The 20,234-nt window shown below is 39.8% G+C and overlaps 2 protein-coding genes across 5 annotated transcripts in view; one reads left to right on the forward strand and one right to left on the reverse strand.

Moving 5' to 3' along the window:
* ryr1a (ryanodine receptor 1a (skeletal)) overlaps positions 1-12,408 on the forward strand; it is a 50,484-nt gene extending 38,076 nt beyond the window's left edge. For 2 of the 4 annotated variants that reach the window (XM_082156985.1, XM_082156983.1), the window contains 22 exons: positions 146-163; positions 1,903-1,983; positions 2,268-2,356; positions 2,454-2,582; positions 2,809-2,913; positions 4,246-4,327; positions 4,413-5,713; positions 5,809-5,879; positions 5,986-6,151; positions 6,701-6,787; positions 7,015-7,287; positions 7,442-7,572; positions 7,825-7,867; positions 7,955-8,091; positions 8,279-8,339; positions 8,429-8,575; positions 8,656-8,790; positions 8,979-9,135; positions 9,303-9,367; positions 9,465-9,565; positions 9,655-9,706; positions 9,793-12,408. In XM_082156985.1, coding sequence (XP_082013111.1) covers positions 146-163; positions 1,903-1,983; positions 2,268-2,356; positions 2,454-2,582; positions 2,809-2,913; positions 4,246-4,327; positions 4,413-5,713; positions 5,809-5,879; positions 5,986-6,151; positions 6,701-6,787; positions 7,015-7,287; positions 7,442-7,572; positions 7,825-7,867; positions 7,955-8,091; positions 8,279-8,339; positions 8,429-8,575; positions 8,656-8,790; positions 8,979-9,135; positions 9,303-9,367; positions 9,465-9,565; positions 9,655-9,706; positions 9,793-9,888 — 3,527 coding nt within the window. In that variant the 3' untranslated portion in view covers positions 9,889-12,408. The remainder of the gene's footprint in view (positions 1-145; positions 164-1,902; positions 1,984-2,267; positions 2,357-2,453; positions 2,583-2,808; positions 2,914-4,245; positions 4,328-4,412; positions 5,714-5,808; positions 5,880-5,985; positions 6,152-6,700; positions 6,788-7,014; positions 7,288-7,441; positions 7,573-7,824; positions 7,868-7,954; positions 8,092-8,278; positions 8,340-8,428; positions 8,576-8,655; positions 8,791-8,978; positions 9,136-9,302; positions 9,368-9,464; positions 9,566-9,654; positions 9,707-9,792) is intronic. The other 2 variants (XM_082156986.1, XM_082156984.1) reach the window with 1 other exon arrangement.
* Positions 11,243-15,013, reverse strand: LOC309488669 (cytokine receptor common subunit gamma-like). The gene is made up of 8 exons (XM_082156972.1): positions 14,865-15,013; positions 14,162-14,249; positions 13,906-14,078; positions 13,674-13,810; positions 13,275-13,434; positions 13,046-13,145; positions 12,836-12,932; positions 11,243-12,740 (listed from the first exon to the last, which is right to left on the reverse strand). Exons 1-8 carry the CDS (start codon positions 14,944-14,946, stop codon positions 12,492-12,494), a joined length of 1,086 nt encoding a protein of 361 aa, XP_082013098.1. The 5' UTR covers positions 14,947-15,013; the 3' UTR covers positions 11,243-12,491.
* Positions 15,014-20,234: the final 5,221 nt, after the last annotated feature.

The raw sequence follows: 20,234 nt of genomic DNA on the forward strand, positions 1-20,234 counted from the left end.
AAACACAGATTATGAAATTGGCCATAATTAATTCCCTTTTCACTCCATGTCGTCTGTTTGCCCTCAACTCACCATCCCTCTTTTTCCATGACTATACTTTTGTCCTCCATCTCTTTTCATTCCTCCTTTCCTTCACGGGCCTCAGACATGAAGCTAGAACGGGGTAAATAATGCCTCTGTCCCTCTTCTTTTCATTTCTCTCTTCCTGTCACTCTTCTCTGTCCTTTTATATCTTTGAAATCAGTTTTGTTTGAAACTTAGCTTTTTTGGTTTTTTGAAGAATATATATACGTTTAAGTGTATATATATGAATCTTATCACTCAAGGATTCGTAAAAACAACTGTCAGTCACATCACAAGTACAGATCGCAGAAGGTGTATCTGACTTATTCATTCACACTGACAGAATGTGACTGAAGTGTTTTTCTTTCTTCCCTTGAGTGTTGAAACAGATCTACTGTAACTCTAGAACTCTGCATTGTGTCTAATCTATAAATTAAATTATACAATAAATATATGCTGCATTTTAGTTATTCAGTGTAACAGACAAAAATGTTTTTATTCATAATGTTGGTTTTTGCATCAATGAACTTTCCTTTTGTGTATTTATAAGCATTAGCTTTGTTTCTATCGAAAAGGGTCTTAACCTTCATATGACCACACTAAAATCCTTAAATTGAGTGTTTTATTCTTAACAAATACATATAACTTAAACTTACCAAATCAAGCCATTGATTATGAATTGAGCCAAATCTGATCTAACTCTGTCTTGGCTTCACAATTTGCACCTAACATTACCCTATATGCTCTCCTATATTTACCCCTGCCATGAGGTCATATTTAATCCAGTAATCAATCATTCATAATTGCTCACATCAAAACGGTAGTCTATGTTAGTGGACAGCAGTTTAGCATTGCAATTTAACATTTTGTGAATTTTATATGCAACAAATTTGCAACAAAATTATCAAAGGAGCAATTTGTAAACATACCATTCCATGCTGAAGGCTTTGACTGACTGTGATTTTTATGAATTTAGCTTTATGTAATGACCTCCTCCTTTCCTTCCCAAACACAGCTGAGGTTTAGGATTGCAGTAGGTCTGTCCCGCATGCTAAAGTACCATCTATGTTAGGGCTTCATGTTGTAATTAATCCCCCTTTGTTTTTGAGCCACAGTTTATGTGATTGTATATCAGTGTTCTTGTATCTGTTTCATATAGGTACATTATTGTGTATGTGTATAGTTAATGTATATGTGTCGTGTTATTTGGGTTAAGTAATTCTGTGATGTGACTCATTTTGTTGCTATAGTTCAGTCGGAGTTTAAGAACTAGTTATTATGCAAAAGGCTGTGTCTCATTCTACTCCCTAGTTCCTAAGGAAGTGAATCAGTTAAATTGTGCCATGACTAAGATCTTTTTGGTATAATTTGTTATATCTTTTTTGCCCATTGTTATTATATCTGTTAAAAATTACAGCACCATTATGAAATATTAGTTTGTCCTCCATTTCTGATAATTTTACAGGACATCAGTGAATATAGTGAGCAACTCATGCTTACGAGCTTTATTGGTGCTTACTGGGATTTTTCAGTGCACCTTGGTCAGCGTACTTAATACTGAACTGGGCAGTGGATTGAAACACTCCTAAAAAAAACTACATTTCCTGCTTATCTCTTGCAGAAAAGGACAAAAATATTGCAGTTTGCACTAACATCATAACATGAGAGATTTGAGGCAGTTTGCTTTCTCTAAGCTGTTTAATCTCCCTTTCTTCCACTTACGGTCTTTCTCTTCTCAGTTCTAATCAGACTGCTCCTACACTAAACCTGTGATGTATGTCATAAAGACAGATTCACCTTTATGTGATGTATTCCCACACATTTCCTTCCTTCGTCTAGGTGAGAAGGTGATGGCTGATGATGAGTTCACTTGTGACCTCTTCCGCTTTCTACAGCTCCTCTGTGAGGGTCACAATAATGGTGGGTGGGTCCTGAATCTGCACATAAATTTTACCGCAGTGAATATGAAAATTTGTACTGTGATTTATTGCAATTTGTGCCCCACAACCATTTAAAAAAAAAGTTGATTCTGTCTTTTACACACCATCATATTGTTCCAAAACTGTATCTTGTGATTTTTTTTTTTCATCTCTTTAAAACACAGTGTGAATTTGAAGAGCCAAGTTTCAAGGGTTTTGGAAATGTAATGTCTGTCTGTAGTACAGATTGTGTGTTTAACCATCTGTGAGTTTACTTCACTTTAGACTTCCAGAATTACCTCAGAACACAGACAGGCAGCACCACCACCATCAATGTCATTATCTGCACAGTGGATTACCTGCTTAGACTACAGGTGAGGTCATTTTACCCTGGAAAACCCGATAAAATGTTGCTTATATTCGGATTTCAGCACACATATTGCTTTGTGGGAATTTATTTTCTCTCTCCAGGAGTCTATCAGTGATTTCTACTGGTATTACTCAGGAAAAGACATCATAGATGAACCAGGCAAGAGAAACTTCTCTAAAGCTATGGCTGTGGCCAAACAGGTGTTCAACAGCCTTACCGAGTATATCCAGGTGCAGTTTATTTTTTGATCATTTACATTTTTATTCCATTTATTTACTATATTAATTTATTTCGGTCTCTACATGCAGCTGCACAAACCCTTTTGTGATTGCATAAGCTGAATAGTCTCCTTAACAGAATCTACTTGCTGTGATTCTCAGTACATTCATTTCCCCTAAAATCATACACTTAATTCACATATAGCTGCCACATATTTGGGTTATCCTTCTGTTTCAGGGTCCCTGCACAGGCAACCAGCAGTCCCTGGCCCACAGTCGCCTGTGGGATGCTGTGGTGGGCTTTCTGCATGTGTTTGCCCATATGATGATGAAACTGGCTCAGGTAACCCATCTAAAATAGATTTTTCTGTTATGTAAAAAAAATTGTGTTCATTCTCTGAATGCATTAGATCACATAGCTGAAACATTCATGTACATGAAGTTGGCTTAGTGTTTTTTGTACGAGTAATTTCTCAACTTAATATACGAGTAGTTTTTGTAGAGTATTTAAGCATCTTGTATGGAGCATAAAACGACAGTGCACAGTTTCCCTGTCTTGTCAGTGGATATGCACACTTTTACCAGTAGCAAATATATTTAATTTCTACTAAAATGGCTTATTTATTATTTTAGTGGCTAATAGAAAATGCATGAAAATTAAACTATAGTAGTTGCTCATGTAGAACTGTTCTTAATGATTGTATTACATGCTAATGTTAAGAACATGTTACATTCCTTTTCAATTTTAAACAATAATGTGTTGGAATGTAATATTGTTTTTGCTCTCAATGCTTTACTGATTAATTAAACTGTTTTTCACACGCCGTATACAGGGAAGAGTATGTATCACTCTATTTATCTATTGAAGTGATTGTATTTGAGTTTTCCCCCTTCATGTTCCAGATTCCCAAATCCAGGTTGTTTGAACCCAAGAATATAAATTTGGAAGTATTCCAAATACTTTTTATTTCTGTATATTTTAGCTTAAGTATTTAACATTTTAGACACAAAATCTAGTTTTTTTTTTTCTTTCATTTAACATGATAAATTCACTTAAAATAAATAAAAATCTAAAGTATGCAAAAAAGTGCGTCAAACAGCCTGAGAAAATGGATGGAAGGCAGTTAACATTACCCAAAAGAACCATGTGTTTTCAGCTTTACATGATTTTTTATTAAAAAAGTGTTTTGCCCATTCTATAATTCTACCTTTAGTGTGCTGATTGATTTTAGTTTTTATGATTTTCATGATCTCTTGTATGTATAGAGTGTTTCTAATAATTATTAACCCCTGTTATTGTTGCTGCATGCAATAACCTGCATTTAAATGTTGCAGAAATTTACATTATCCTCAGCCAATCTGATAAGGTAAAGTTTCTTTTAAAGATGCAACTGTAGTTATTTTTTGACCATACCCTTAAAGTTAACCAAGTTAAACCCTTACAAATAATGAAGACCTTATGGCTAAAACATATTTTATTTTCCGTTTAAGAATTGTTTAAGAATTTTTTTTAATTTTGTTTAAAACATTATTCAAAAATGTTACATTTTATATGTTCCTTTAGTTTTACAAATTAGAAATTTTTATAAAATTTGTTCATTTAGATATTGAACAAGGTATCGGCATGTAGTATATGTTATTGTGCAGCTAGTATGTCAATTCTGTTTTCTTCTAGGATTCCAGTCAGATTGGTCTCTTGAAGGAATTGTTGGACCTTCAGAAAGATATGGTGGTCATGCTATTGTCTTTGTTGGAGGGTAGGAAGACAATCTTGCATTTATTTTCATCAATTTCACATTATTCAGTCTAGATCTGATTACACTATGGTTCTGTATTTGACAGGTAATGTTGTAAATGGCACCATTGCTCGGCAAATGGTGGACATGCTAGTGGAATCCTCCAGTAATGTAGAAATGATCCTTAAATTCTTCGACATGTTCCTCAAGCTGAAGGACATTGTTGCATCTGACGCATTCTGCGACTATGTGACAGACCCCAGAGGTTTGATATCCAAGAAGGACTTCCAGAAAGCCATGGACAGCCAGAAACAGTACACACCTTCAGAGATCCAGTTCCTATTGTCCTGCTCTGAGGCAGATGAGAATGAGATGATTCATTATGAGGAGTTTGCCAATCGGTTCCAAGAGCCAGCAAAAGATATCGGATTTAACATAGCGGTGCTGCTAACCAACCTCTCTGAACACGTTCCTCATGATACCAGGTTGCAGAACTTCCTCGAACAAGCTGAGAGCGTTCTGAACTATTTCCGCCCATTCTTGGGTCGCATTGAGATAATGGGCGCCAGCAGGAAGATTGAGAGAATCTACTTCGAGATCAGTGAGGTGAATCGTAAACAGTGGGAGATGCCTCAAGTCAAAGAGTCCAAGCGGCAGTTCATATTTGATGTGGTCAACGAGGGTGGCGAATCAGAGAAGATGGAGCTTTTTGTTAACTTCTGTGAGGACACAATCTTCGAGATGAATATTGCTTCACAGATTTCAGAGCAGGATGAGGAGGAGAGAGAAGAGGATGAAGAGGAGGAACCTGAAGGAGGAGATGGAGGAGGCGGCGGTGATGAAGAGGGCGGTGGTGAGGAGGGCCAGCCAGAATCAAGCTCTGCCTTTGCCGATTTCATCCAAAGCGTCATGAATTTCCTGGGCATGTTCACCTTTAGGAATATTCGCAGACAGTACCGTAGGCTCAGAAAGATGACCATCAAGGAAATTGTGGTAGGACTTGTTACCTTCCTGTGGACAATCCTCATGGGCATCCTCCATTTCATTTACAGTGTGTGTAAAGGTTTCTTCCTGCTCATCTGGCATACACTTTTTGGAGGCGGTTTAGTTGAAGGGGCTAAGAACATCACTGTGACCGAGTTACTGGCAAGCATGCCGGATCCTACTCAGGATGAGGTGCACGGAGACCTTCCTGGAGAACCAAGGGGTGGAGAGGAGCAGGATACTGGTGGGATAACAGACTCAATGGAAGCAGGAGGGGGAGAGGAAGAGGATGAGGACATCCAGGAAAAAGATGGTGGGAAGATTCCTGGTATCGATACACCTGGTGGACTTGGAGATATGGGTGACACGACCCCCGTGGAACCACCAACTCCTGAGGGCACTCCATTAATGAAGAGGAAAATGGTATGTGGGTTTTCATTTGGCTGATTTCCTCTTGTTTCTTCACCAATGTTCTAAACAAAGATGTGTGATGTTGGTCTTGTTTATTTATGCTGCAGCAATCAGAAGAAGCAGGACCTGAGCAACCTCCTGCTATTGAAGAACATCCTCCTGAACCTGAGAAAGCAGAGTGAGTGACTCCACAATGAAGGGAAAACAAGACATTGTAGTGTTTGCGTTTGATTCTTTATGGTATTTTAGATGTATTTAGAATTTGAATGACCATTGTGTAACAGCACTGAGAATAGAGAGAAGGCAGAGAAAGAAGCAGAGGTCAAGCCTGACACAGCACCAGAAGAACCAAAACCTAAGAAAGCCACTAAAGCAAAGGAGAAGAAATCAGCCAAAGGAGCAGGATTTGAGCTCTGGAACGAGCTGGATGTTCAAAGAAATAAATTCATGGTAGGACAAAATATAATATTATTTTTCCCAAACTAATACAGAAAAATGGGAACAGATTCCAAAGAACAAGGCAAAAAACCAACAACATACACACCTACAATACAAATGTTCACACTCATCCTTGCATTAGAAACACATATTCTTGTGTTACACGTACATATGTATACGCAAGCACACATACACACATACATAGACGTAGTCAGCGGGTATAACTTATATTACATAGTATTTAGATTTTGATCAAATTCTGCAGGACAAAATTGTAAGGATTACACATCCGACACAGTCTTCTATCTCATATATTCATGGCATGGGGGAAAAAAACACTTAGTTAACCGATGTAATCTTTTCAACCATTTCCCCCAATATTATGAAATTCTATTATTATGCTGTCTTAATGAAAACGTCAGAGTTTCCATATTGTACACATTATTTAAAATTTCAGATGGGGGATCTTCATTGAGCCATTTCCTTGTAAAGGCCTTCTTACTAGTTGCTAGTACCGATAATATATTAAAAAACTATATGTCCTCCTTTGTTCATCTACAGAACAGTTTGTCCCGTAACTTCTACAACCTTCGTTTCCTGGCTTTGTTCATCTCCTTTGCCTTGAACTTCATTCTTCTCTTCTACAAGGTTGTAAACTTATTTTAGATTTTTACACTGTTTTCCCATTTTGTCCATTTGGATTTCTGGTCTCCTTTATATGTCCTTTTGTTTAAATGATCAAATATTCATGACCATTTTAAATTCCTTTTAAAATGGCATGCCTCACAATAATTTTGCTTTCACATACGCATACAGTAGATATAAAAATAAAATCTAGTTTTTGTTTTTAAGGCTCCATCTTTTTATTTCTCCAGGTATCTGATTCTCCTCCCAATACTGATGAGTTTGAAGGCTCAGGCATGTTTGAAGGCTCAGGCATGTTTGAAGGCTCTGGGCTGTTTGAAGGATCTGGGGAGGACTTTGATGGTTCTGGCAGAGAGGATGGAGGCGATGATGATGTTGAGGAAGGTCCTGTCTATTTTTTTCTGGAAGAGAGTACCGGATACATGCAGCCCACTATGTCCGGCCTGTCCATTCTGCACACCGTCATCGCTTTCATAACCATCATTGGATACAACTGCCTTAAGGTTTTAACCACTAGTTTCATATTTTAGTGCCTGAACTTATATGATTATCAGTTTTGATTTTTGGTTTTTATTTCATTCTGATCTTGAATATGTACACGAATATTCTTATTTATTTGTGCTATCCATGAGTGATCATGATGTCATGGTCTGTTAGATTCCACTGGTAATTTTTAGGAGAGAGAAAGAGCTGGCGAGAAAGCTGGAGTTTGATGGTCTTTACATCACTGAACAGCCAGAGGATGATGACATCAAAGGCCAGTGGGACAGATTGGTGCTAAATACACCGTAAGTGTGGAGACATCCTGATTATTATGGAGCTGTTTCTTAAAAGATATATCTGAAAACGGACATGTAGACTAAAACGAAAGTTAACCTAGATTATGTTTTGAGCTCAAAGTTGTTTTGTACATCTGGCATGTGGTCCCTAATTAATGTTTCCATAATGCGCTAGGATAAGTGTTCTTATAAGTGTTCATTAGCAGACCTAGCCAGTTGTGGTCCTTTAATAATAATTATTTTACTTTATCATTGTTTTAGCTCCTTTCCCACCAACTACTGGGACAAATTTGTTAAGCGAAAGGTAAACCAATATTCTTTCTGTTAGTTGGTGTTTTGGTTTAAAATGAGTGCATTTACAAAGCTTTATTATTCTTGATTATTTTGAAAGGTTCTGGATAAATACGGAGATATTTATGGACGTGAGCGAATCGCAGAGCTGCTGGGTATGGATCTGGAATCGCTGGATGTCAGCAAACAACAGACAGACAAGAAACACGAAGAGCCAGACAACTCCATGCTTGCATGGTATTAAAAATACATCACTACTGGCATATAAGTTTGTGACATTTTATCTAAGATATTAGTTTAAAGGTTATTTGTTATTATTTGCCACTAGTGGCACCAAACAGAGATTTTTCATAATCAGATCATCCTGCCCTAAAACCATTGGTCAAGGCAATGTTTTCATATGAGATTCCATATTATTTTTTAGGCTCACTGCCATTGACATCAAGTATCAGATCTGGAAGTTTGGAGTTGTGTTCACAGACAATGTAAGTCTTTTTTGTGAGCTAAAAAAAATTATTTTATTGATTTATTGCAAAGTTCATGTCACGTGCACTAACGTGTTCTTTATTTTTAGACTTTCCTCTACCTGGTGTGGTACACAGTGATGTCACTTCTGGGACATTACAACCATTTCTTCTATGCTTGTCACCTTTTGGACATTGCAATGGGTGTCAAGACCCTGCGTACAATTCTGTCCTCCGTCACACACAATGGAAAACAGGTACATTCAGTACAACAAAACAAAACTGGTTCTGGAAATCAGTACTGATGCACCGGTTGACTCTGTTGGATTGTTTTTAGCTGATGATGACTGTGGGTTTGCTGGCTGTGGTTGTGTACCTTTACACTGTGGTGGCCTTCAACTTCTTCAGGAAGTTCTACAATAAGAGCGAGGACGAGGATGAGCCGGACATGAAGTGTGACGACATGATGACGGTTGGTCACTTCATTATACAACATTACTGGTATCAAATTGTCATTTATTCTCTTTCTCCAATCATGTATAGTACTTACATTTTTTTGAATAACCATTTGTTAGGGGTTGTTCACTTTTTTCTCCAATTCTTCGCTAATCAAACACATGCTGTATAATCCAACAAATCTCTCTCTCTTTCTCTTGGCAGTGTTATCTGTTCCACATGTATGTGGGTGTTCGGGCAGGTGGAGGTATAGGAGACGAGATTGAGGACCCAGCAGGGGACGAGTATGAACTCTATCGTGTGGTCTTCGACATCACTTTTTTCTTTTTTGTCATCGTCATCCTGCTGGCCATCATTCAAGGTGAGACTTGTCTTGCTTTTCAACTTGTGTAACATCTAGCAATTATACCACATTAATTCTTAGGTTTTGGAGATTTATGGCTGGCTATGAAATTTCATTTTCTGGATCTGATTGAAAACACTGCACTGCAATTCACTGCCAATGCCAATGCATGTTTGTCTGCACAGGTCTGATCATTGATGCTTTTGGGGAGCTGAGAGACCAGCAAGAGCAAGTAAAAGAAGATATGGAGGTACTGAGATCATTACTGTCCAATAAAAAAAAATACATATTAAGTATTTATATACTTAGCTGTCTGTCTGATTTTACACATTGCATTGCTTCTTCAGACCAAATGCTTTATATGTGGTATTGGAAGTGATTATTTTGATACAACTCCACATGGCTTTGAGACCCATACGCTTGAAGAACACAACCTGGCCAATTACATGTGAGCAATTCAGTTTTATGGCACCTTTCTGATGTTATACAATGTCTCCATCTCCAGACAAACAGAACTAATGTTTCTCTCTTGACTAGGTTCTTCCTGATGTACTTAATCAACAAGGATGAAACGGAGCACACTGGGCAGGTGAGACATGTCACAATGTTCACACCTTATCATAACAATAATGAAGAGTTATTCAAACATATATGATATGCGTGTGTGTTTCACAGGAATCATATGTGTGGAAGATGTACCAAGAGAGATGCTGGGATTTCTTCCCTGCTGGAGACTGCTTCAGAAAACAATATGAAGACCAGCTTGGATAAATGCAATTCTGTTTTGTACCTAGTTTTTTTAAACTAACAAAACTATTATGATGTTATGCGACAAGCCATGATTTATGTACATTTATACTTAGAAATTATGTTGTAGAAAAAAAAATGCATGCTATTTATGGATAGTACGTTTTTGGGTAGTTTCTAATCATTTAAATGTTTATGTTGCTAAGACCTATTCTAATGATTCTTTAGTGCGTGTCACATTAAGTTTTAACCAAGTACCTAAAAGTACCTTTTGTTTCATAAATATGAATTGTATTTAAAGGGGTCATATAATGGTACATGCACTTTTACAAGTTGATTGCACTGAAATGTCTGTTGGCAGTGCCTGTACACAACCATCCTATCATGATAAAAATCCATCCAGTGGTTTTGTTTTAATCTCCTTATATGTTTGACCATCTCTGAAATCAAGCCGTTCGATATTGTGACGTCATAAGATCGTACGCCCCTCCCGCTATTGTGATTGACAGCCGTGTTTCAACACAAGACCCGCCCTGAGCAAGCTGTGACAGCCGTCGTCATAGTAGTCCGCCATTGTTGATATGCTGGAGTAGAATGGCGTCTAAGCGATTGTGGTGTTCTGTTCTTAGATGTAATAAGGAACACAGCAGTCATTTGGATGTTCCTAAATCCGAGCCGTTGAAGAAGCAGTGGCTGAGTTTTGTTTTTGAAGCAATATGCCCAAAGGATTGACGCGGGGATTCCCTCACGGGGATTCCCCACGATCGTCTGTGCTTTCATGTTTGCGCGAATCATTTCACACCAGACAGCTTCACAAACGAGAAAAAATGGATCGGTACCAACGTGTTCCTGCTGAACCTCCAGAAGATGTGAGTGTAATGTTTTATTAACCTTTATATTAGTATTTATATTAATCTTTGCGAAATTTGCAAACCTTGCTGCAGGCTTCACGATGAATGCGTCTAAGGTTTACACTCAGGGTACATTACGGCATGTTTTCTATGTACGACGTTCTCAATATAATTCATAATCCCACGTTTATAACGAATAACACGTGGTTATTGTGTTAGATACGGTCAGAGAATGTCTAATACGGTGTACCCACAGAACAGAGGGGCGGGGTGAGCAAAGCTCATTATCATTTAAAGACACATGCACTGAAACGGCGTGCTGAAAACAGAGCTGTTTTTGACCAGGTAAAATTAGTGTTTTCTTACAATACTAATGAGAATTTTTAATTAAAGTATATTACAAACTTTTAATTTAGACCCTAAAAAATCATATTAGCTTGTACAAAAATTGCATTATATGACCCCTTTAATGTTCTTGCAGTTATGAGCATAAGCATCCCACTTCAACATCAGCTTGAACATCAGAATTGACTGAAAAACGAAATAAAAATAATTTAATCCAAATGTATAAATAATCATCACAGACATTGATAGTTTAGCTGTTTTGTGCAATGATTGCAAAAGCATTACATTCTTTAAGCATAATATTTGTGTACAAACAACTCCAAACTTGTTCAATACTACTGATGATCAACACTGCAATATACATTTCAGCAACATACCAACATTGTTTAATTTTAAGATTTTAAACGCCTTTAAGACCTTTTCCAAATAAATACATAAAGAATAATTGAAAAGTAAAATCCCAGAGCAACTTGTCTAGTTAAAATGAAACTCTATTTGAAATGAAACTGCAACTAGGCTACATTTCCAGTTGGCAGCAGCATGAATCACAAATAACTATTAAGCACTCTAAATCATGGTTTGGAAGGTGAAGGGCTTTTCCCACCAGTACACAAATCATACTCTAGAATTTACTTCTTTCTGCCAAATATATCTCTTATCAGACACATCTTACACTATGATTATTCTGCTTAAACAAAAGAACATAAGAAATAAAAAATAAAAACATTCAAGCATTTATCATTCCTTGTTTGGATATGTAACTTGGATATGTAACTTGACTCTGTCACGATTTGGTTACGTTTCATGTTCCTGTTTCATGCCTGTCATGTGATCCCCTGTTCAAGTCATGTGATCCTGCCATGTGTTCCCTTGTCTGATGTGTCATGTTGTCATTGTTCACAGGTGTCCCTTGTCTTGTCATTAGTCTTGTGTGTATTTAAGCCCTCATGTTTGCCATGTGTCTTGGTCAAGTTTTCTGTGTGTTGTAGAGAGAACCCAAGTGCAGTTTATTTACAAACATAAAACAAAAGCATGAACATTGACAAGACACTTGCCAACCATGGTTACAGTGAAACACTTTACAGAAAACTTGACCAAGACACATGGCAAACATGTGGGCTTAAATACACACAAGACTAATGACAAGACAAGGGACACCTGTGAACAATGACAACATGACACATCAGACAAGGGAACACATGGCAGGATCACATGACTTGAACAGGGGATCACATGACAGACATGAAACAGGAACATAACCAAATCGTGACACTCTAACTGGATTTTTTTTAAACAAAATGTGTGCAAAATACCAAAACTGGATTTTATCATTATATAACCTGAAAAACCAATCAAAATTCTAATTTCATAACACTTATTTCTAAACTCTTAAACTGAATTGCCTCCGTCAGATTATACCTAGACATATACCTAGACTGGGTTATCCACTGGAGATGGGTCCTGGGTTGGTAGGGGTTCAGCAGGTCCAGCTATGGTGGAGGCTGATGAATAGCTATGCATGCATTGGTAATCTGACGACAGGTCTGTTGGGTTTGAGAGGATGCTTTCACTGTCACTGCTGGACTGGGACACCATTCTGTACTCGCGCACAGGACAGGCACGCTCTGTGAAATTGGGTTTGAAGCCGTTCTCCAGATCTTTAGGCATGGACAGCCATTTCTGTGTGAAAAAAAGATGATATATTCTCACATTCCCCTCTATGAATTAAAAAACAAATTCAAGGTACATGACTAAAAAACTAAAAAATTGCTTACCTCCATACTGTCATCATAATTGTCAAAAAGGGATGCAAGGTATTTGCTTACATTTCGTCCTGCATTTGGTACCACTGGTATTAAAATGATTCTTAATCTAAGGAACATTAAACATTAGATTAGAGTAAATAAAACACTTATAGACTTTTATTGTTGAAAATTATTAAACTAAAATGTTTAAAATTAATGGACAAAATGTTTTATTCTAACCTCTCACTACGGACCAGCAAGCAGGAGAGTATGACGAGTATTATTGTGGCTCCCACTGTATACAGCACCAGTGTCGTCACAGACACAGGAGCCAGACTCTCTGGGAAAAGAGTTGCCATTAAAGCCACTGCTGCACTTTTCATTATTGTTTTCAACTATTGTATTTTTTTTTTTTCTAGCAAGGACATGAGTAGTAGTAATTAATTGTTGCCATATGACAACTCCGTACCATAAAGGGTTAAAGATCCCCAGTACACAGACTCACTCCAGTCGCTCCAAAACTTAGACTCTCCGCAGGATGATGAGATTCGAGCCCTGACCTGGAACTCATACCGTTTTTTGGAGGGAAAAGGCAAAATGAAGGAGGTCCTGCGGCCCACAGGGAGGTTCTGGAGAGAGAGAAGTTGTTAACTGTGCCACGTTTTGTGTCACAAGGTGAGATACATAGCAATGATAATTTATTTGTATTCAGTTTATTTGTTTATTTAATAGTTGCTTTAAGGAAATATAAAAATCACAATCGTTTGTCTGAATATCAGCTCGAGCTTCTCGTAAATTCATAAGCTGTGAGAGGCTGTATTAAATAAATAGCCCTATACAATGTTACATTGCACGTGTAATTTTATACCTTCCAGTCATTGTTATTTGTCCTGTGACGAACTTGACTCTCAATACAGCTTTCAACATTCGTGACATTCCAGTACAGCCTCAGTTCAGCATCTTTTCTCTCCACCACAGACAGGTTGAACGGAGGGTTAAGCTTCACTGATTAGCAACACAGTATAACGTATCAGTCCATCAACCAGTTAATGCCATACATTTGTTGTCAAGTCATAAGAAATATGAATAACTTTTCATACCATATTCTTTCAGAGTATGGTTCTGCTCTGTCACCAAACTGCCACTGTCACTGTACAGCCATGTTTTCAACGAATTAAACCTTTGTGTTCTTTTGTAGGGAAACTTGCAGCCCACATTAACACTGTTAATCTTGTGATATGTAGAACAATCCAGAATGTCGTAATGTGAAAACCTAAGAGAAATCAAAAGAAAATTGTTTGTCTTGATATTTTCATCTAAAATTACAGGTTTTTCTATTTTGTTCAACATACGCACCTGCTCTTGAAACTGTAATTGTACTTGAGCCCAAGATCACTCCATGTGCAGTTAACATAGTCCAGATTTATGACAAGGCAGTTTATTTCTGGGTAAAGATGAAAGAAAAGTATAGTAAACACACCTTGGGTGTACTTTGTAGAACCTTAATTTATTTACAAAATTGATTTACTCCTGAGGTTCAATTTTCTAAAAATTACAGCTTGTAATGCATATTGTTTGTCAGTAGAGGACGCTCACTCAGCAAGACAGACACGTATACATACAGGAAATATGTAAATTGTTTAGTCAAAAACACAATTTTATTCAATCATATTGATTCAAATTGAAAGTATAAAATCACTGACTTACACAAGAATTCTTAGAATATTTTAATTGAGTTATTTGTATAAAAAACTAAACAGAAAAGGTTGTAAGCTCATGTCGCGTACACATCATGGCAGATCAGACATTTTGGAAATAATCTCTGTGGCCAGACTTTTTAGGCTCTATATATGTTAACATATTGTACTTTAACATCTTAAATGTTGTACAACTACTTCCGTAGTTTTAAAATGCAAATAAAACCACAAAATGGGGAAGAAATTAATAAAAAGACAACGTACCCTACCCTCAGAATTCACTTTTGTAAGGTCAACATAATGTCAAATCTAATAATAAAGAAAAAAACATTTTATTTTCAAAATAGCTATATGATACTCACTCAGTTCGGTTGATGGTGAAAATGTGAATGAAGGAATATTCGCAAGGAAAAGACTGACTACTAGTAATATCATCTTGGACATGTTTACATAACTCACTTGTTTTGTGTCTGTTTCGGTCTTCCTTGTTCTGCTTTACACGTATCTGTTCTTTGTGGGCTGACGTATATGTGAGATTTCCTGTTTCTGAAGAAGCCACTCTTTTCTCACTGCCTGAAAAGAACTGAATGCTAAATTTGTTTTTAATTTGCATCTATTGTTACACACTATTTTTCAGATGCTGATTCACTTGTACATAAAAACTCAAATATTGAGTTTAAAACCTAAAATAAGCAAGACTAATATATATATGAAAAATTTAAGGGGGTCTGAATACTTTCAGTACCCACTGTATGTATATATATATATATATATATATATATATATATATACATACAGTGGGTACTGAAAGTATTCAGACCCCCTTAAATTTTTCACTCTTTGTTATATTGCAGCCATTTGCTAAAATCATTTAAGTTCATTTTTTCCCCTCATTATTGTACACGCAGCACCCCATATTGACAGAAAAACACAGAATTGTTTACATTTTTGCACATTTATTAAAAAAAGAAAAACTGAAATATCACATGGTCCTAAGTATTCAGATTTGATTATACTGATTGGACTTGATTAGGAAAGCCACACACCTGTCTATATAAGACCTTACAGCTCACAGTGCATGTCAGAGCAAATGAGAATCATGAGGTCAAAGGAACTGCCTTAAGAGCTCAGAGACAGAATTGTGGCAAGGCACAGATCTGGCCAAGGTTACAAAAAAAAATTCTGCTGCACTTAAGGTTCCTAAGAGCACAGTGGCCTCCATAATCCTTAAATGGAAGACATTTGGAACGACCAGAACCCTTCCTAGAGCTGGCCGTCCGGCCAAAATCGGGGGAGAAGAGCCTTGGTGAGAGAGGTAAAGAAGAACCCAAAGGTCACTGTGGCTGAGCTCCAGAGATGCAGTCGGGAGATGGGAGAAAGTTGTTGTAAGTCAACCATCACTGCAGCCATCCACCAGTCGGGGCTTTATGGCAGAGTGGCCCGACACATGAAAGCCTGCATGGAGTTTGTAAAAAACACCTGAAGGACTCCAAGATGGTGAAAAATAAGATTCTCTGGTCTGATGAGACCAAGATAGAACTTTTTGGCCTTAATTCTAAGCGGTATGTGTGGAGAAAACCAGGCACTGCTCATCACCTGTCCAATACAGTCTCAACAGTGAAGCATGGTGGTGGCAACATCATGCTGTGGGGGTGTTTTTCAGCTGCAGGGACAGGACGACTGGTTGCAATCGAGGGAAAGATGAATGCGGCCAAGTACAGGGATATCCTGGACGAAAACCTTCTCCAGAGTGCTCTGGACCTCAGACTGGGCCGAAGGTTCACCTTCCAACAAGACAATGACCCTAAGCACACAGCTAAAATAACGAAGGAGTGGCTTCACAACAACTCCGTGACTGTTCTTGAATGGCCCAGCCAGAGCCCTGACTTAAACCCAATTGAGCATCTCTGGAGAGACCTGAAAATGGCTGTCCACCAACGTTTACCATCCAACCTGACAGAACTGGAGAGGATCTGCAAGGAGGAATGGCAGAGGATACCCAAATCCAGGTGTGAAAAACTTGTTGCATCTTTCCCAAAAAGACTGTATTAGATCAAAAGGGTGCTTCTACTAAATACTGAGAAAAGGGTCTGAATACTTAGGACCATGTGATATTTCAGTTTTTCTTTTTTAATAAATGTGCAAAAATGTCAACAATTCTGTGTTTTTCTGTCAATATGGGGTGCTGTGTGTACAATAATGAGGTTGTGTGTTTTTTTTTACTTAAAAGATTTTAGCAAATGGCTGCAATATAACAAAAAGTGAAAAATTTAAGGGGGTCTGAATACTTTCCGTACCCACTGTACGTCAGCCACTGGCGACAGTCACCGGATTACAGCACGTCACTTCTCAAGGCATTCTAAATCAGATTCAGCATGTTCAATCTGCTAAAACAAGCTCAGACAGACGCCAACAGACTCTGACTCAGTAACACACTGATCCGCCAAAACTAATGAAGTGTTTGTTGCCATCTGTCAACGCAGTGTGAATTAGCCTTAATGGTTACTTTTCTGAAATGAGGCATCTCCGATGACATAATATGTGGCCGACAAATGTGACCTCTAGAAGATGCAGCCTTTGTAATGTGACAGCGATTAATGCGTCTTAAATTGCATACTAGGAATATGTACTTCTTTTTGCGACCGTTAAAAATGTAAGTTCTATAATATAATGTATTCCAGACATACTACATTAATTATGTTGTCACTGTCATGTGACGTATACCAGCCTTAGTTGAGTTGCTTCACTGACATTCACAACTCCTCTCCCATATTTGCCTACTATATAGTAGCCTACTAGGGAAGTATACGCACATAGCCATTGAGGACATAGTGGAGTGATAGCGGTGGAAAGTCCCAGTGCTCAACCTAGGCTATCAGATTCGAGGCAATTTGTTAGATTGTCACCTTATTGACACAAAACATGACACAGCTAACTTCCTTTTCTCTCCCTACAATATCACAACATTCTCATCCAGTTTGCCTTTCCCTCCAGAAAAAACGACACTCGGTTACTAACGTAACCTCGGTTCTCTCTAGAGAGGGAACGAGTGTTGCGTAAGTTTAGCTTACGCTACGGGAAAACTCCTTCTCTCGAGAATACTGAAGCAAAAAATTATCCTTAAATTTTAGAATGTAAAACACATTTGCTGCAGCAAGCAGACCTAGGCGAGACAGCTCGCGCGCCTATTGGCTGCTCTGCAGCAACTGCTGCAACCTATCAGTGCGTCAGACATGACGTCAGTGCCAATGAGAGGCTCGCCTCACGCTACGTCATGGCCCGCCAAGATGGGTGTGGCCTTATCCTATAAATACCCATTGCTCAGGTTGCACTATGATTTCAGTCGACTGGAAGCGAAACCATAACACAGCACAAGCACGGCAGGCTACGCAACACTCGTTCCCTCTCTAGAGAGAACCGAGGTTACGTTAGTAACCGAGTGTCGTTCTCTTTCGAGAGTACTCTCGTGTTGCGTAAGTTTAGCTTACGCTACGGGAGCCTATGTAAAGCGCTGTGCGTGCTAAGATTACAACACTTATGTCCCAAGGGCAGTAGCCCGGGGCTCATGTATAAGTGGAACAGTCGCAAGCAGCAGAACGGGGCGGGACGACTCGGTATTGTGAGATAGGTGCATACACATATATTCATTTAAGGCAGTATATCAACCTTGAAACTGCATAAGCCCACAGGACGTTGCAGCATATCAACAGTCTAATCAAACTGAGTTGGGTAGATAATATTAATATAGCATAATCAGACTGAGAACAGCCTAGCCTGTAGGGCGGGCACTTCTAGGTTATAAAACCTTACAAATGTAGACAGTGAGGCCCAGCCTGCTGCCATACAAATGTCTTGAAGTGAGACCCCACTTGTCCAGGCCCACGACTAGGCCATGCCTCTAGTCGAGTGGGCCCTGGATGCATAAGCCGACGCAATAGCGTCTACTATCCATCTGGACAGGGTCTGTTTCGAGATGGCTAGCCCTTTAACGCGGCCACCGAACGAAATGAAAAGCTGCTCTGTCTGCCTAAAGGCAGCAGAACGCTCCACATAAATCCTTAAAGCCCTTACTGGGCAAAGGAAATTAACCCCAACCTCACTGTCGGACGCAGGGAGGGCTGAAAGGGAAATAACTTGCGCTCTAAACGAAGTCGCAAGCACCTTCGGGACGTAACCATGCCTTGGTTTGAGGATGACCTTAGAGTCATTAGGCCCAAATTACAGACACGTAGCGCTCACCGAGAGCGCGTGTAGGTCGCCCACCCATTTTACTGAGGCTAGGTGCCAGCAGAAAAGCGGTTTTGAAGGAAAGGTACTTTAGCTCCACCGCGTGTAATGGTTCAAATGGGCCACCTTTCATGGCCTCTAGGACCGTAGAAAGGTCCCAAGCTGGAACCGAGGGGGGCCGAGGAGGGTTCAGCCTCCTAGCTCCCCTGAGGAAATGGATTATGAGGTCATTCTTTCCCAGCGACTGGCCATTCACAGGCTTCGTAAAAGCTGCTAAAGCCGCCACGTGTTCAGCACTCCCTCCGGGAGGTGAAATAATGATAGTTGATCGCCCACACATGTAGGGCCCACAGCTCGGGGTATGGGTGCCAAACTGCGCTCTGGGGCTGGGACAACAGGTCCTTCCTCAGTGGAATCGGCCATGGAGCTGTGCTCCCCAGTTCTATCAACTCTGTGAACCAAACTTGATTCTCCCAGAGCGGGGCTACCAGGAGTATCGAGCATTTGCTCTCCCTGACTCGCTTGATTACCTGTGGTAACAAGGCGACCAGGGGAAACGCATAGCGAGGGCGCCTGGGCCAGTCCAGGGCCAGCGCGTCCCTTTCTTTTGAAAAGAACATTGGGCAGTGAGCGTTGGTCTGCGACGCGAACAGGTCTACCTCTGCTCTGCCGAAAATGTCCCAGATGTTTTGCACCGTCAGGGGATGCAGGGACCATTCCCCTGGGGAAAGCTTCGCCCTGGATAGCATATCTGGGCCCAAGTTCAGGACGCCCGGCACATGTGCCGCTCTCAGCGAGCACAGATTGTGCTGGCCCCATATGAGGAGGCGTTTTGCTATTGCAAGAAGGCTCCGGGACCTGAGGCCGCCCTGGCGATTTATATAGGACACCACTGACGTGTTGTCTGTTCTGACCAGAACATGGTGGTTCCTTAACGCAGGGACATCCCCCTCCATCTCTTCGGCCGCCACGGTAGCGGGACGCTGGCCGTCGAGGAAGGAGACGGGGGACTCCGAAAAAGAGGCTTGCGGGGACGCCGCCGGCGAGTACTCTTTTACCGAAGCTTCCGGTGGCCTTTGTGAGCGGCGCTTCTACGACGCGGCCCAGCAGGAGGCATTGGAGAAGCAGACTTATGGCGAACAAAGCCTATCGAGCCCGCAGGGTCGAGAGAGGCAATGGCTCGCATTCACGGCAGCTGCCATCGGCGAGCGCGTGGTCCGCATGGTCCTTACTCAGGCAGGAAGCGCACAGCACGTGGCGGTCCCCGTCGCTGAGGACGGCTCGGCACGAGCCGCAGGACATGGAGAGCATTTAAAAATGCCTGGCTCTTTTAGAGAGAACGTGTGTGTCGCAGCAGTGAACACACACGGAGCAGTGGAAAAGGATATAAGCGCCGGATGGCGCAGCAGGTATGGCGAGTGAAGGCGGCGAATATCCAGCCGGCGTCCTCAGAACTCAAGCTCATCCCGCTGAAAATGCTTTTTCGACAGCGCAGCTTCTTTCTC

Source organism: Leuciscus leuciscus (assembly GCF_965113295.1).
Source record: "Leuciscus leuciscus genome assembly, chromosome: 24".
Taxonomy (NCBI): Eukaryota; Metazoa; Chordata; class Actinopteri; order Cypriniformes; family Leuciscidae; genus Leuciscus; species Leuciscus leuciscus.